A 15,451-nucleotide genomic window follows, 5' to 3' on the forward strand; every position below is an offset into this window, starting at 1 on the left:
GCCACCAGACAATCATAACAAACTAATTTTGGGGTGGCACCTGGGGTGGCGAATCAGATTTCAAGGGTGGCTCCCTCCACCCCCTAGACTCACCCCTGATGGACAATATCACAAACCACTGTCCCATATGCTCAGTAACTTTTCCCAGCACCAATAGAAGTAAAGTGAGAAGCTGACAGTGAATTCATAAAAGCACTGTGACAAAACAAATACTGCACAGTTGATTGAAAATGTGCAAATTCGGTTCCCATGCGACTGGCCATGAGCGGAGGCTGATGAAGGAAAACAATTTGATACTGTAGCTGACACAACTTGGGCAAATTCAACAGATTGATAACAGAGGTTTCATGTGTAAACATTCACGAATTGAAGTTGGTGACATCAAAAACTACATTCAGACCAGGCAGCCTTTTATTATGCAAATTTGGAATGTAGAATATTCATGGTGCAAAATAAACGGAGCAACTGTCGGCCAAACAACTCTCCCATTGAAAGAGCCGGTCACATGTCACATCCCTGACTGTTCGGTCTCAATCATTCTCCAGCTCCCCATCCATCCCCACTCACTTTTCTCTGCCTTCATGCGCTTGCTCTCCAGCAGGCCCACGTTGAGCCTCTGCTCTGTGTACTCGTGTCTGATGTCCTCCCTGGCGGCCAGCATCCTCAGCGGGTTCCTGGACGACTGGACGTTGCGTGACGGGCGCACCGCTCGCTTGTGCTGCACCATCTCCGAGGTCAACCTGGGGAGGGGTCGGAAGAGGGCCGTGGTTCACAGACGGAATTACCAAAGATACTCCCACTGCGCCAATAGAGTGCTAAAGTCACTCCCTCTTCTGGGTTCAGCATACGAGCAAAGAGATTTCATCCGCCAGACCGCCATTCATTTTTCCATAGATTTGTCAAAGAATCCCTATAAAAAGAGTGTTACTTGGTCAAACCAAGCGAGTCAACTATATTCACAATTAGGAGAGACCATAACATATCACTCAGACCAAAAAAACAAATACAAAAGACATGGGAGGGGGATTTTAGTCTTAGTTTTGTTGTTGTTGGTCCGAGTGAAATGTTCTATGATCTCTCCTGATTCTGTATATAAGTGAATCGCTTGGTTTGACAAAGTAACACTTTTTATGAGGATTTTTCGAAAGATCTATGGAAAAATGAATAGCAGAAGAAAACCCTCTTAGGTCGTATGCAGAACCCGGAAGAGGGCATGATTCTGCTACTCGTATGAAATGGTATACACTTCCTGTCTCCTAAGTGGGTGTGGTCACATGTCCGCCCCGTCTCCCCACCTTGTTTGGAAGTGTTGTGAATGTTGTGTGGATGGATATAAAATACAGATAACTTGTTCCTGTTATTATAGCCTATTGCTGCCCAAAGCTTAGGCATGTTTAACACTAATGCATTACTGATGGACTTTTTGTGCCTTATTTTGCTGCTCGTTTTTATCTGACATCAACCCAGTACAAGATCCAATCAGAATGCTCAGAAGATATGTGGCTTGTGAAGAATGGGTCCCATATTTACTTGACTATGGGGGGGACTATGGGGCCAAAAAATCTAGTAATCTGTGCTCACATTCACTTCTTCCATTGGAGTGAATAGATTCAGGACCTGCCACTAGTCTCCTAAAGTGGCGAGGGAGTGGCAAAACCCAGGTGACACAGATACAGGAATGGAATCGCAGTTGGACTGTCTTGCTCTAATAAACAGTCTCTGAAATGACCAAGGGTGTTGTGAGCACGTACCTTTGGGTCTGCGGGCCGAAGATGGCGTCGAAGTCGTCGTCGATCTCCACCTTGCTGGAAACGGCGGGGAGGTCCTCCACATGGCGGTAGAACTTGGAGAAGGTCTCGTCTTCGAGGGTCATCACTTCCTTAACCTTCTTCTCTGTCACTGTGATGGTAGCCTCTGGTAGGCCACACACTGAGGAGGGACAAGAAGGGAATGGTTATGGCTGTGTCTCTTCGGCCACAATCACACTTAATCCTTAATGCGTTTACAGTAGGTCATTGCACACTATTAAAGAAAAGTGCCACAGGAGACACATGAACATTTTAATCCATGAAGTATCAGTCCCAGCTTTAGAGGGGCCATGCATCAATTAAGTATATTATGTTATAACTTTAGCATGAATGCATGATGACAATGTGAGATCATTTCAGTATTATGTGTAAGGGGTGAAATGCTCTGATCCCAACCTCAGACAAGACTTACCTTTACTGTTGAGCTTGCCCAGGAAGGACTCCAGTTTATCCAGCTTCAGGTCTGTCTCCAGGTTCAGATCTGGTACGGCCTTGATCTCTGCACAGCCACACACAGCAGTTAGACGCAGACAGATACAGTGCGTTTGATTTTTGCACAGAGCACATCTCTGAACGGGCAGACAATCAGATTATGTTGTTCAGAAAGTCACATTTTGACACCACTGATGACTTTGGGTGACTTGAACAACTATTGAGGATGGGTAGATGCATACAATGGCATTCAAATTAATCTGAACACATCAATTCATGGCCACAACGGTCAATCAGTCACAAGCAGAGTTAACAGCCATTCAATGGAATAGTGTTGTATAACTGTTGTAAATATGGCGTTTCCCCAACAACCACAGACTCGTGCATTTTCGTCCAAGACTGACTAAACACTATCCCACAGCTTCAATTCTATCAGGCATCCATAGCCAGATAGAAGCACCACTGCAACATCAGCCACATTAGTGTTGATGATATTCATGGCATTGATGATGATGATGTACATTGCATACAGTGCAACACCAAAAGAAACGGGAATACACCTTCGATATCAGACGTCTCCTCCCTGTCTTTTAAAAGAAAAACAAAAGCAATGAATTACATAGTGTCCAAATTACATGTATATGAACCACAATAAAGTCACAGTAAATTCTGTACCGAAGGGAAACCTGTGAGCTCAATGTATTGACACTGACAATCGGAATTCAGATCAGGAATCGATTTTGGGCAAATGTGTGTCTGGTGACAGTTGGGCACGTAACAAAGTCATGTCGTGTGTCTGGTGGTGACAGTTGCGCACGTAACAAAGTCATGTCATGTGTGTCTGGTGAGAGTTGAGCACGTAACAAAGTCATGTTGTGTGTGTCTGGTGACAGTTGCGCATGTAACAAAGTCATGTCGTGTGTCTGGTGACAGTTGCGCACGTAACAAAGTCATGTTGTGTGTGTCTGGTGACAATTGAGCACGTAACAAAGTCATGTTGTGTGTGTCTGGTGACAGTTGCGCACGTAACAAAGTCATGTCGTGTGTCTGGTGACAGTTGCGCACGTAACAAAGTCATGTTGTGTGTGTCTGGTGACAATTGAGCACATAACAAAGTCATGTCATGTGTGTCTGGTGACAGTTGAGCACGTAACAAAGTTATGTCCTGTGTGTCTGATGACAGTTGAGGCATGTAACAAAGTCATGTCATGTGAGTCTGGTGACAGCTGAGCACGTAACAAAGTCATGTCATGTGTGTCTGGTGACAGTTGCGCATGTAACAAAGTCATGTCATGTGTCTCTGGTGACAGTTGAGGCACATAACAAAGTCATGTCATGTGTGTCTGGTGACAGTTGAGCACGTAACAAAGCCATGTCATGTGTGTCTGGTGACAGTTGAGCACGTAACAAAGTCATGTCATTAAGTGTAAATCAGATAGGAGCCGTCCAGTGTTCATTATCACTGCTGCATGAGCTGAACGGCTTCGCGTGACAGTAGGAAAGAAAGCAGAGGGTACAAGAGAGTGCAGTAAGAGGCAGAAAGGGAATATAACAAGTTGATATAGCGGGACAGAACTAACCTTCATATGGTTTGCAGGCGGAGCTGCTGTTCTTGGGTTTGGATGGCACTAAGGATGTGAGGGCATCGGGGGGCGCCAACCCTGATGCACCAAAACAGACGGGCACAAACAACAGATGATTCAATACGCATGGTGTGGTTACACTGCTGTATACCCACTACATCATAAGCATGGTGTGGTTACACTGCTGTATACCCACTACATCATAAGCATGGTGTGGTTACACTGCTGTATACCCACTACATCATAAGCATGGTGTGGTTACACTGCTGTATACCCACTACATGGTGTGGTTACACTGCTGTATACCCACTACATCATACGCATGGTGTGGTTACACTGCTGTATACCCACTACATCATAAGCATGGTGTGGTTACACTGCTGTATACCCACTACATCATAAGCATGGTGTGGTTACACTGCTGTATACCCACTACATCATAAGCATGGTGTGGTTACACTGCTGTATACCCACTACATCATACGCATGGTGTGGTTACACTGCTGTATACCCACTACATCATACGCATGGTGTGGTTACACTGCTGTATACCCACTACATCATACGCATGGTGTGGTTACACTGCTGTATACCCACTACATCATAAGCATGGTGTGGTTACACTGCTGTATACCCACTACATCATACGCATGGTGTGGTTACACTGCTGTATACCCACTACATCATACGCATGGTGTGGTTACACTGCTGTATACCCAATACATCATACGCATGGTGTGGTTACACTGCTGTATACCCACTACATCATAAGCATGGTGTGGTTACACTGCTGTATACCCACTACATCATAAGCATGGTGTGGTTACACTGCTGTATACCCACTACATCATAAGCATGGTGTGGTTACACTGCTGTATACCCACTACATCATAAGCATGGTGTGGTTACACTGCTGTATACCCACTACATCATTAACACATGTTGGAATACCTCAATATTCCCCTGAATTTAATTTAACAGATTATGGCACAGGAGAACACTGTTGATTGTGCTAGAATGGCGGTCATGACTTACACTACAGAGCAGGTCTGTACCCATAATTAGGTAAACTCAAAGACACTTACACTCTGCTAGTGCTAACCCACTACCAAGAGCAGAGTATAGTGGCGTAAACAGATTTTAACCTTAAGTGGGAGGAACCTCTATATTGTTAAGAGTAAGAGGAGTATTGGGATGCTAAATGGTTCAGCACAACACCAAATGATGGACGGGTATGTAGCTGTAGTAAGGTTTCTTTCTTTGTGTAGCAATTTGGTAGCCTGGCAGTAGTAAACAAACAGCAGAACTAGTGCTAGCAGCAGTAGCTTGAAGGAAGAGAAATGAACACTTTTAAGGGCCGTTCACTGCTTCACTTCTCTGCTATTAGTCCTGATGCTAATCCTTCCAGCGCCAGCCTCCATCAGCCGTAATCTGGCTAAACCCAGCGAACAAACGCTCCCCTAAACACAAATGAAGCCCACCGCCAGCCGCCCCCTCTGGCCTGGCCCAGCGCTAATAGGATAACAGGCCAACCATTAAATCACTTTCTGCCTGAGCGGAGGCCTCGCAGCGGCTAAACTGGCCTGGTGTGTCTGCTGTAGCGGCTGATCGCGCGAACAGGAGAGTTATGCTCATTCTGCTAGCTAAATGAACGGGGGGACTTGGGGAAACAAGTACTGTGATTATCGAAGCAAACTCCCCCTACTGTACCGCTGCTGATGGAGCGCCTTGAGGATTTCATTTGAGGAGAGAAAGGGGTGGATGGTAGGCTAGGCACCTTTCTTCACCATGCGTGCGGCCACCGTGAACTGGGTGGAGTCATTGGCGGCTCCCTTGCCCCTGGACTTCCAGGCCTCCTCTCTGGCCACTATCAGCTGCTTTCTCTCCTGGATCGACATGTGAGCCTCCATGGACTCGCTCTCCATCTCGCCCTCTGCAATTCTCTGGAAGAGAGGAGAGAGAAGATACTGTCAGATACACTGAAACCTAACCAACTGTTCAAACTGAAGGATGTCCTCGCTCTACTCACAACAAAACCTGACAGTTTATTTTTTTCATTTATCAAACTCCATTGTAGTCGTACTGGAAATATTTAGCCACCTAATTCCCATGGGAATAATAAAAGGACATCTCCAAATAAAAGAACATGGGGACAGGAATTCAAGGTACATCACTAATAGCCATTTTCAAACAGTGTTGTAGGGTGGATGTTTTCTTTAACAGTGGGCCACATTGATTGGACAACAAGTTGCCAAGCACAACACAATCACCAATGGATGCTGACAAATATACATGGCGCACATCACTCCTTGCTTAATGTGAAATAATCCCGTATCAACATTCAAAGCATAATGACTGATTTGTATTCTCTGCTGCTGGACGATTATGTCATTCACACCGCTGAGGCAAAGCATGTGACATGGAACTCTGAACTCACACACATTTAAAAGTTGCTTTGTTGTCAGTATCAGGCAAGACAAGGCAGAGAACAGCATCTCAGTTAACAGAGAATACCACAACTCATTTAGTAACAGCTGGTGAACTGCAACGCAATGTGCTGCTTCAACTATTGAACATGTGTGCATGGCTGCAATAGGAAGGGGATAATAATGTGCGGCCATTGAAGTGAAGGTGGCAGGGCTGGCTGGGTGGGTCACCTTCCGTCTCCAGGGGTGTCTCTCATCCACCTGCTGTGGTCTGGGAGGTCTGGTGTCCTTCACAACCAGAGGAAGGGATGGGATAAAGGAATGGAGGAGAGAGGGATGAGGATGGAGAGATAAGAGAGCAGCGACCTATAGAAAACCCACAAACTCTCCACGAGTGTTAGAAGCTGCAGGAGCAGCCATGCTGTGCTCACAGGCATGTAAACAGAGCTTTGGAAGAGCTTGTGTGTGAAAGCTTGTGTTGAGAAATATTTAGCGGCAAACCACAGGAGCTGGGCGGGGGGGGGGGGGGGTGTGGGTGTGGGTGTGTGTGTGTGTGTGTGTGTGTGTGTGGAGGATGGGTGAGTGTGCCCTACAGACCACAGACAGAATGCTTTTACAGCAGCATGGCTGCAGCTGAGGCAGCAGGAAGGCTTGCTTCCAGGCTAGTGTGCCAATTAACAATGCAGGTATGCGTATACAACAAGCAGGACAATGCCACTATCTATACAGTTTCAGAGATGCTTGTTAATGCACATTCTATCTATACAGTTTCAGAGATGCTTGTTAATGCACATTCTATCTATACAGTTTCAGAGATGCTTGTTAATGCACATTCTATCTATACAGTTTCAGAGATGCTTGTTAATGCACATTCTATCTATACAGTTTCAGAGATGCTTGTTAATGCACATTCTCCATTTGCGACTAATGGCCAATTGTTTCATTTGTTAAAAAAGGGATTTGTGATGTCAGAGCCTTGCTAGGTAGGTGAGCAGGCAGGCTAAGCGGGCAGCAAGACCTGAGTCAGCCACTTCCTACCTGGATGTCTGGCTCATTGGGGGGAGAGGGATGGAGAGAAGGCTCGGGAGGAGGGGAGAAAGTAGAGGCAAAGACAGGCTCCTATGGACGTATGGCCATGGACACAGAGACACACAGAGTAAGAACATGGTCAAGAGAAGAAGCAGCTGCAGTGGAAACGAAGTAGGATATAGGAATGTGTGCCAAACAGTTGGGATTCAATTGCAGGGATTCACAATTCCATCACCGTCTGGTATGCTGCTGCCACTGCTGCTGCCACTCAAAAAGACATCAACAGACTTCAGCGCATCATCCGCTGCGCTGAGAGGATAATCGGATGCAACCTGCCATCCCTCCAGGACCTGCATGCAGCCAGGACACTGAAGCGGTCTCGCAAGATCATGGCTGACCCCTCCCACCCTGGCCACAAACTCTTTAAGACACTCCCCCACGGAAAGAGACTGAGGTCTGCCAAGACCAGAAGCACCCGCCACAAGACCAGCTTCTTCCCAACCGCCATCAGCCTCACCAACAAGGCCCGGAAACCCCTTCCGCCAAGGGCCTCACCAACAATTCCCCCCCCCCCCCCCCCCCCCACACAAACTCACTACCTCCTCCTAAACTCAACTGAACCCCCCCCCCCCATAAAACTGGAACTCATACTGTATCTAATTTAATGCCTGTCTAACTGGGACTGGTAAATTGATGTAAATTCCCTGCACATTAATGCCTATTTAACTTAGCCTGTAAATTTCATGTACATTCAATGTAAACTCTTATCTAACTGACTGTAAATTCATGTAAATCCACTGCCTATTTAACGTATATTTAACTCAGTCTGTAAATCTCATGTAAATCCAACGTAAATTCATATTTATCATCCACAGAACACTTCACCACTCATGTACATATTGTATATGACTCGATTTGATTTGATTTGATTGCACTTGCAACCTTGCGATTGCCGTTAGTGATCTTCCTACTTCTTATCCCTGTATATTGATGTAACCGCTACGCTGCATACAGACACTAAGACAAATTCCTCGTAAGTAACTTGCATACTGTGGCAATAAAAGTGATTCTGATTCTGATTCTGAATTCTGGCAAAGGAATGACTCCCTTCTTGAGTGTTTGTTAAGGAGGTGTGTACAGTTAACTCCAACACATCCCTCAGTTTACCATTAAACATCTATCAAAAGTCATGCCATTTACATTCAATTGAAACCAAGGGACTCACATTACATTTCAGAACCAATCCTAAAAGACATGGATTTGCACAGTCAGTACGTGAGACACTGTAGTGATGAGGAAACCCTGGAGCACCCACCACGATGACACCCAATGAGCAGCGGTAGGTAGGATGAATTAGAGTGGCGTTGAGGTCACACACACACCGGCGTCAGCGCAACACCGTCACCATGAGTGTAAGGGACACACAGTTACACCAGTGGGGTATATTTATCAAGAGAGTGCGTTGGAATCCGGGAAGTCCCAACATTAAATTTAGATCACCAACCCAATTTGATAGACTTGAAAACACCTCAGTGTGTGTGTCGTGTGTGTTCGTCTGTGTGTGATTCTGGCCTCGCACACTGGCCTTACCCATAGCCGATTGGACACAGCGTACTCATCGCACTCATCGATCATCACCAGTCGGTGATGGTCGTCCTATAGACAAGCAGCCGGAGGAGAAAAGGGACAGGTTTTCTGAAGACTCAGCTGTCCCAACAAACTGTACAATGGATAGCCCAAATCACACAGCCGACTGCCCGACTCCCTAGAAATCCTCAACATTAACGAACATCTTACCATGAACATGATGCACCATATGGACACTACATTTTTAGGCCCCTTAAAGCAGCTACTTGGAACTTTCATTTTGTGTTGATTTTAGCGGCCCCTCTGGACAAAAGTGGTAGTGTTTTCCATGGAATGAAGACTGCATTTCCTGAACGCAGTCTCTCTGTCCAAGCAGCGGGAAGGGCGGGTAGGGCTTCTCTGAGCCTGGCCAGAACACCACACCTCCTCCCGCTGTGTGCAACCACACAGGCATTTAGAATAACTACCGTAAATTCCGGACTATAAGCCGCACCTTTTTTCCCGTTTTTTGGCCTTTTTTGGCCCCTGCGGCTTATATAACGGTGCGGCTTATCTATGGATTTTTTCCACAAAAAAAAAAAAAAAAAAAAAAAATCTCTCTTTTTTAGCACTCTTTCTAACTATAAATCCACTTCTGTTTTAATTTCCTCTCTTGCCCTCTTTTCACCACACTGTATGACACTGTATGACACTGTGTGCACTGTAAAAAAGAAACACAGGTGGTGTTGTGTTATGTTGTTTTGTTGAAATGTTAATAAATGGGAGCTTCCTCAAACAGCCATCTCTTTCCCGACAATCCCCTCTGTGCATGAACCCTTACATATGGTAATTAAACATTAAAACACAATAAAAAGAAAGAAAAAAAATACCATTAAAACACCCGCGGCTTATAGTCCGGTGCGGCTTATATATGTAAAAAACAGTCAACTTTGCAGGTGCGGCTTATACACCGGTGCAGCTTATAGTCCGGAATTTACGGTATATGGAAATAGCCAATCTTCACGCTGATGGTCTCATTTGCTGATGTAGGTAATATCAGGGTATCTTCAGTAATAAATTGTGACTGTTTCCTAACCAGTCAAAAGTTCCATGTAGGTCCCGGGGCTTTCAGTAGAACAATAGAGGACTTATTTTAGGGGGTTGATATGAAGTCTACAGTACATGTATGTGTGGTGTAACATGCTGAAGGATTGCCAATTCCATCAAAAACCGGCATCCTTGGTTTGAACAATGGGAGTTTTTATACGCCTGATTGTTGGCATTTGCTCCACTCTGCTCAGTTTGGTGTTTTCCTAATCTTCAGTGTCCCACTTCTTTGATCTAAAACAGGAAATTGAGTGAATTGGGCCAACCGGCTCTGGTGAATGGGAGGATGAAAACACGATGGACAACAACAACTGTCCTTCCCCTGACCTCAGATAGAAGCCCTTGAACTTGATTAAGAGGTAGTTTTTTTTCCACGTTTTGATGAAAGCATTATTGTGGGAAAGGGCAGGAAAAGGCGATCCAAACCACAGTGTATCTGCTGTTTCACAAAGGCGTAAGAACAACAAAAAGACAAACCACTTCCTGACCTTGAATTAATTGGAAAACCTAAAAGCATAGCTGCCCAGCAAAGCTGAACAAACCCAGATAAGCGGCGGGCTGAAAACAAAATAGTCCAGCTTTACGGAATGATAGTCGTTGTGAATACTTCTAAACAGAGAGGTATGCGTACGGTCCCGCCCCAACCCTCCCTTCAAAAACACAGTGTGGACGTCAACACAGAAGCACGCTCACCATGCAGAGGATGAAATGAGGTTTATTTTGAAAGGAAAAGGACATGCAAACAGAGACGAAGGCAAACAGAAAATGAGAGGTTACATGAAACAAGCAAACCAATACAAAGAATAGTTAAAGATGAGTCAGACAGAAAATAAGAGGTTAAGTTGGAAAGGACAGTCATTATACAGTTACATGTATGTCACAAGTGCAAATCCAGTATGTCCTTTATCTACGATAGAAAATGTACTTTTAGTCTAAATAAGTGATTTACAGATTGTATACTGATGACTGCAGTCCTGTCAATCACAGTAGAACTTGAATAATTTAGGCAAATTAGGGTTACGGTAATTCTTGATAATGAATCTTTCACTAACACTAAATCAAATATATGGTAATAAAAACAACAACAACAACAACAACATATACTTAAACTACTATAAGTGACATTGGCATACATGAAAGTAATTCCTGATACAATCCACGCACAAAAATATGCAAAAGCTGTTCATATGACAGAAGAGAGGAAACCAAAGAGAAAAGACACACAAAGACAACACACAACCTCTCTGTTTAGAAATACCCCAAAATGACTATCCTGTGCTTTTTGCAACTATCTACTATAAAACAGATGATTAAAGGGATAATCTGATCCCCTTTGACTCCAGTGTTATCTGGTAGCAAAACAATAAAAGCAATGACATGTAAGAGCCTGACATAGGAAGACACAGAAAATCAAGAACTGAAGGGAAATTGTCATGAGAATGTAATTACTGTACAGAGTGGATCAAATCAAATGACCTAAGCCTCAGTGGCATGTTGGTGCCACTATATTAGGGCTGCATTCAAGAGCCCTGGGGAAAGAAAGGTTTGATGACTTGACAGTTCAAAACAATGCCTGTGAAGTGTTCATGCATTTGTGCCATGATTGGCGGTTTTCTGTAGAATTTGGTCGTTCATTTAGTAGATTTCCTGCTGAGGCAACTTTAAGAGTTGCGAAAATATCATAGGGATGACTACTAGTGCGTTTGCAGAGTCTTTACACAATGAGATTTTTGATACATTAATGTTCACAATATCAGATAAATTGGGGTGCATCGCCAAAACCCCAAGTTCCCAAGCAGTATTCACCACTAAGAAGCTGAAATTAATTAGATTTTCTAGTAGGACGCTCCTATCTTCCGTCTTTCCCATATGACATGAATGCAGCATCCGATCATAACGGCTTCATACGCATAATTGACAGTGCCTGTCTGCGGCTGGGCTTGTCTGCCGATGGGTTCTCAGTCAGTGAGTGTGTACAGTAGATCAGGTGGTTACCTTCTTCTTGAAGCTCTGCTCCGCCTCCCAAAGCTGAGCGTGGTGTTCACCCACCGCCGCTTTCACCATCTCCTGCTTCTTATTGATCCGGTTCCTCCAGTCCTCCTCACCGCTCTTCTTCAGCAACGCCAGTCTGAGCAGGGGAGGGAGACATCATGGACAGTAACTTCAGTTTCTTATTAAAATACAGTTCATACATACAGCTGCTAAAGCAATAAGCAATAAGCCATGACAGGTCCTGCTTTACAGAGGCATTGTCCCACATGACTCAAACCCTCATCTGAACAATGGCCTTTTCATGGCTTTTATAAATGTACATAGTTTACATTAATAATTAAATAATACTAAAGAAATGGTCCTCTTCTGCCAAGAAATATAGTTCTATTAGTGGTGCAAGTGGCATTTTTTACTTAGCAAATTGGTTCAAAAACGGACAGTTCCAGTCATCACTTCTGATTGGCTGAGTCACATTTGAAGTACAAAAGTGACTGTGTAACAGCTAATTCAAATATTAATGTATTAAATGAAAGTGCAGATACTAATGCGATGGCCCAATAACAGTGCATCAAAAGAACAGACAGCCAGGCAGGTTATCTAAAGGTATTTCAAAAAGAACAGACAGCCAGGCAGGTTATCTAAAGCAGTGGTTCTCAACCTTTTTGAGCCGTGACTCCCATAAAACTTTAGGCTGGGGTTCGCGACCGCCCCTCCCACCGCAACCCAACCCGATGACAGTTTGGATGCGTTCAGACACTGATTTCACTCACTCACTGAAATGGATTTTATAGTTTATATAGCTTCATAATACATTAAATCACTGGTATGGGAGATTTAATCATCATGGGAGAAAATATTTTCTCTCTCTCTTTTGACAATCATCCCGCGATCTTGCGACCCCCTTGTGGGGTCCCGACCCCCAGGTTGAGAACCACTGGTCTAAAGGTATTTCAAAAGAACATACAGCCAGGCAGGTTATCCAAAGGTATTTCTCCAACCAACTAGGCTAGCGCTTGCTTTAACTTGAAACTTGCTTCCCATTAGCTTCCACATGGCCCTGTCACAACACTGAGGTGAACAAAAACCAGAGATGGTCCTACACGCCTTGTAGTCTCAGCCAAGTTTGGGTCGAATGCGCTTCCCCCCGCCAGAAGCTAGCAGACACTAAACAGAGCTAGCCAGCATGTCATTTAGCAGCCAGTTAAAAATACTGTACATCTCTGGAACATGGATAAACATCCCAATGACAGCTAGTACACTTAAGAGATAAACATTACTTAGACATGTCAGTCACTGTAACTGGAGCTGGGAGAGCGCTAAGCATGTCAGCTCTTTAGCTTCTACTGTGTTTTACTGTAGGTAGAGGTTGTTTCCAAAATGCGAGTTAAAATACTGGCAGAAGTGCTGAGATTTCATTTGAGCTACTAAAGGAAATTTAGCAGAAATGGTGAAACCAGTAGGCTTTACCAAAGTTAGTCACATTGGCTACCGGACATACTGTATCTACATACAGTAACAAGGATGCAGTTTGTGTGTCTGCGCTATATACCCAGTAGTGAGTTTATATTATTGACCTTATCATATGGTATTGTTATAGTATTTTAATTTTAAATCATTATTCCTATAGAGATACAGTTGTTGTGGATGTGTATGTTGTGTATATATAGATATATAGGGTAGGTACTAGGTAGGGTATATGATTTGTATGTTGTGTGTATATATAGATATATAGGGTAGGGTATATGGTCAAATGTATGATACAAATAATGTGTATGATTACAAATGCACAAGGAGGACCACAAAAACATACTGAAGTCTAAAGAACAGAGGTCCAATTATTGACCTCTCATGTTCAGTGGGGAGCAGATGGGCTTTGACTCTATTATACTATCAATGGCTTTGACAGAGACCCATAAGGGGAGGGGGTTGGGGGCGTTGGCAATGCCCTCTTCCCCTCTTACAACCACCCCTCTGTGACCCAGTGAGGGGACGTCCTGTTCGTGCGTGGGGCTTCACAACAACGGCAAAAAAACAGGATAAAAGTAACATTGAATGGACTTGGGCAGCTGGATTGGGGACATGGCTGAAGAGGAGGCCTCGCTCCGACGTACACTGAAATCCTTTTAAACAGGGAGAGGCTCAAAGACATGCGGTCATGATGAAAGAATGTGCGAGATGTGACACAAGTATGTTGAGTACATCCAGTTATGGCTGCATAGTGATACACACAGAGGCAACACACACACACACACACACACACACACACACACACACACACACACACACACACACACACACACACACACACACACACACGCACACACTCATTGCCACCAGTTTAAAGAAGCGCATGCAATTCCATTATGTCATCAATCAATTGACAGTGTGATCGCAGCATGCCGTGTTTACTAGTCAAACCGGCAGGCTGTGCATGATAACACAGTGAGCTGACATAACTGGACTTATATCATTTCATTAGATGGGGAATCCAATACTGGCATTCAATCACACAAATTCTAACTCAATATTAAATGCTAACTTAAAGGAATTATTGATTTGTAGATCACATAAATGATGCACAATATGAAAGAATGGCGCACTGTAGAACTAAACTGAATGTTTCATAGCACAAACCACAGAACTAAATCTGTTTTTCCCAGTAGCTTGTGTGATCGAGCAGCGACAGTTAATAGAAGCAGGCTGAGCAACAGCCTAACCCAGATTTCCTGCTCCCTCTGAGGCAACGGAACAGGGTTAGAAACACAGAATGAGAATGCACAGAACAGACCATCATTGCATGACAGTAACCTCCTTCAGAACACTTAAGATACCTGGCTGCCATACTAAGATACCTGGCTGCCATGAGATGTTTGATAATGCCATTATCACTGTCATGAGCGATGAGAAAAGAGCAACGTGTGTGGGCAAAGTATGACAGCTGAAATGACTGGAGTGCCAGCAGGTTGTTTAGTGAAATGTCATGTCTGCCATGGGAAGTCGTCAGCTGACACAAATGGGAGTGCCCATTCTATGCCTTCCAGCTCTGTGATTAAAGTGCTACTGATTAGGGATGGGCATTTCTAGCAAAAACACTATTCGAAATTCGCTGGCCAAATTCGAATTTAATTCGAATTTCGAAAATAAATAAATAAATGTAAAAAAAAAAAAAAAAAAAAAAATTTTTTTTTTTTTTTTTTTGTGAGTGAAATGTTGCATTGTCTCCCCTGATTCTAAGTCTACGGCTTTATTAATTAATATAAAAAGCTTCTGCTGTGGATTTTTAGCTCAAACAAGCATTGCACCACTGAAGTAAAGAACATGTTACATGACATTGACATTTTCGAAAATAAAAAACAGTTTTGACAATCATGAGTGGTTCATTAAATATTTAGTAGGCTCAGGTCTGAGTGCCAAAGGGGTGCCAAAGTCACCCCCTCTCCCTCTTCATGGGATTTCATCTGCCATTAATTTTTCCATAAACCTTGCTTAAAATGCTTATAAAAATTGT

General features: G+C 43.9%; 1 protein-coding gene across 1 annotated transcript in view; it reads right to left on the reverse strand.

Moving 5' to 3' along the window:
* The window catches only part of svila (supervillin a), a gene marked incomplete at its 5' end in the record, with an annotated part of 71,527 nt that overhangs the window by 17,426 nt on the left and 38,650 nt on the right, over positions 1–15,451 (reverse strand). The window contains 8 exons of the mRNA XM_083662719.1: positions 568–740; positions 1,752–1,929; positions 2,221–2,307; positions 3,821–3,901; positions 5,601–5,766; positions 6,481–6,537; positions 7,288–7,368; positions 11,947–12,079. Coding sequence (XP_083518845.1) covers positions 568–740; positions 1,752–1,929; positions 2,221–2,307; positions 3,821–3,901; positions 5,601–5,766; positions 6,481–6,537; positions 7,288–7,368; positions 11,947–12,079 — 956 coding nt within the window. The remainder of the gene's footprint in view (positions 1–567; positions 741–1,751; positions 1,930–2,220; positions 2,308–3,820; positions 3,902–5,600; positions 5,767–6,480; positions 6,538–7,287; positions 7,369–11,946; positions 12,080–15,451) is intronic.

This window comes from Poromitra crassiceps (genome assembly GCF_964638095.1).
Source record: "Poromitra crassiceps genome assembly, chromosome: 2".
Taxonomy (NCBI): Eukaryota; Metazoa; Chordata; class Actinopteri; order Beryciformes; family Melamphaidae; genus Poromitra; species Poromitra crassiceps.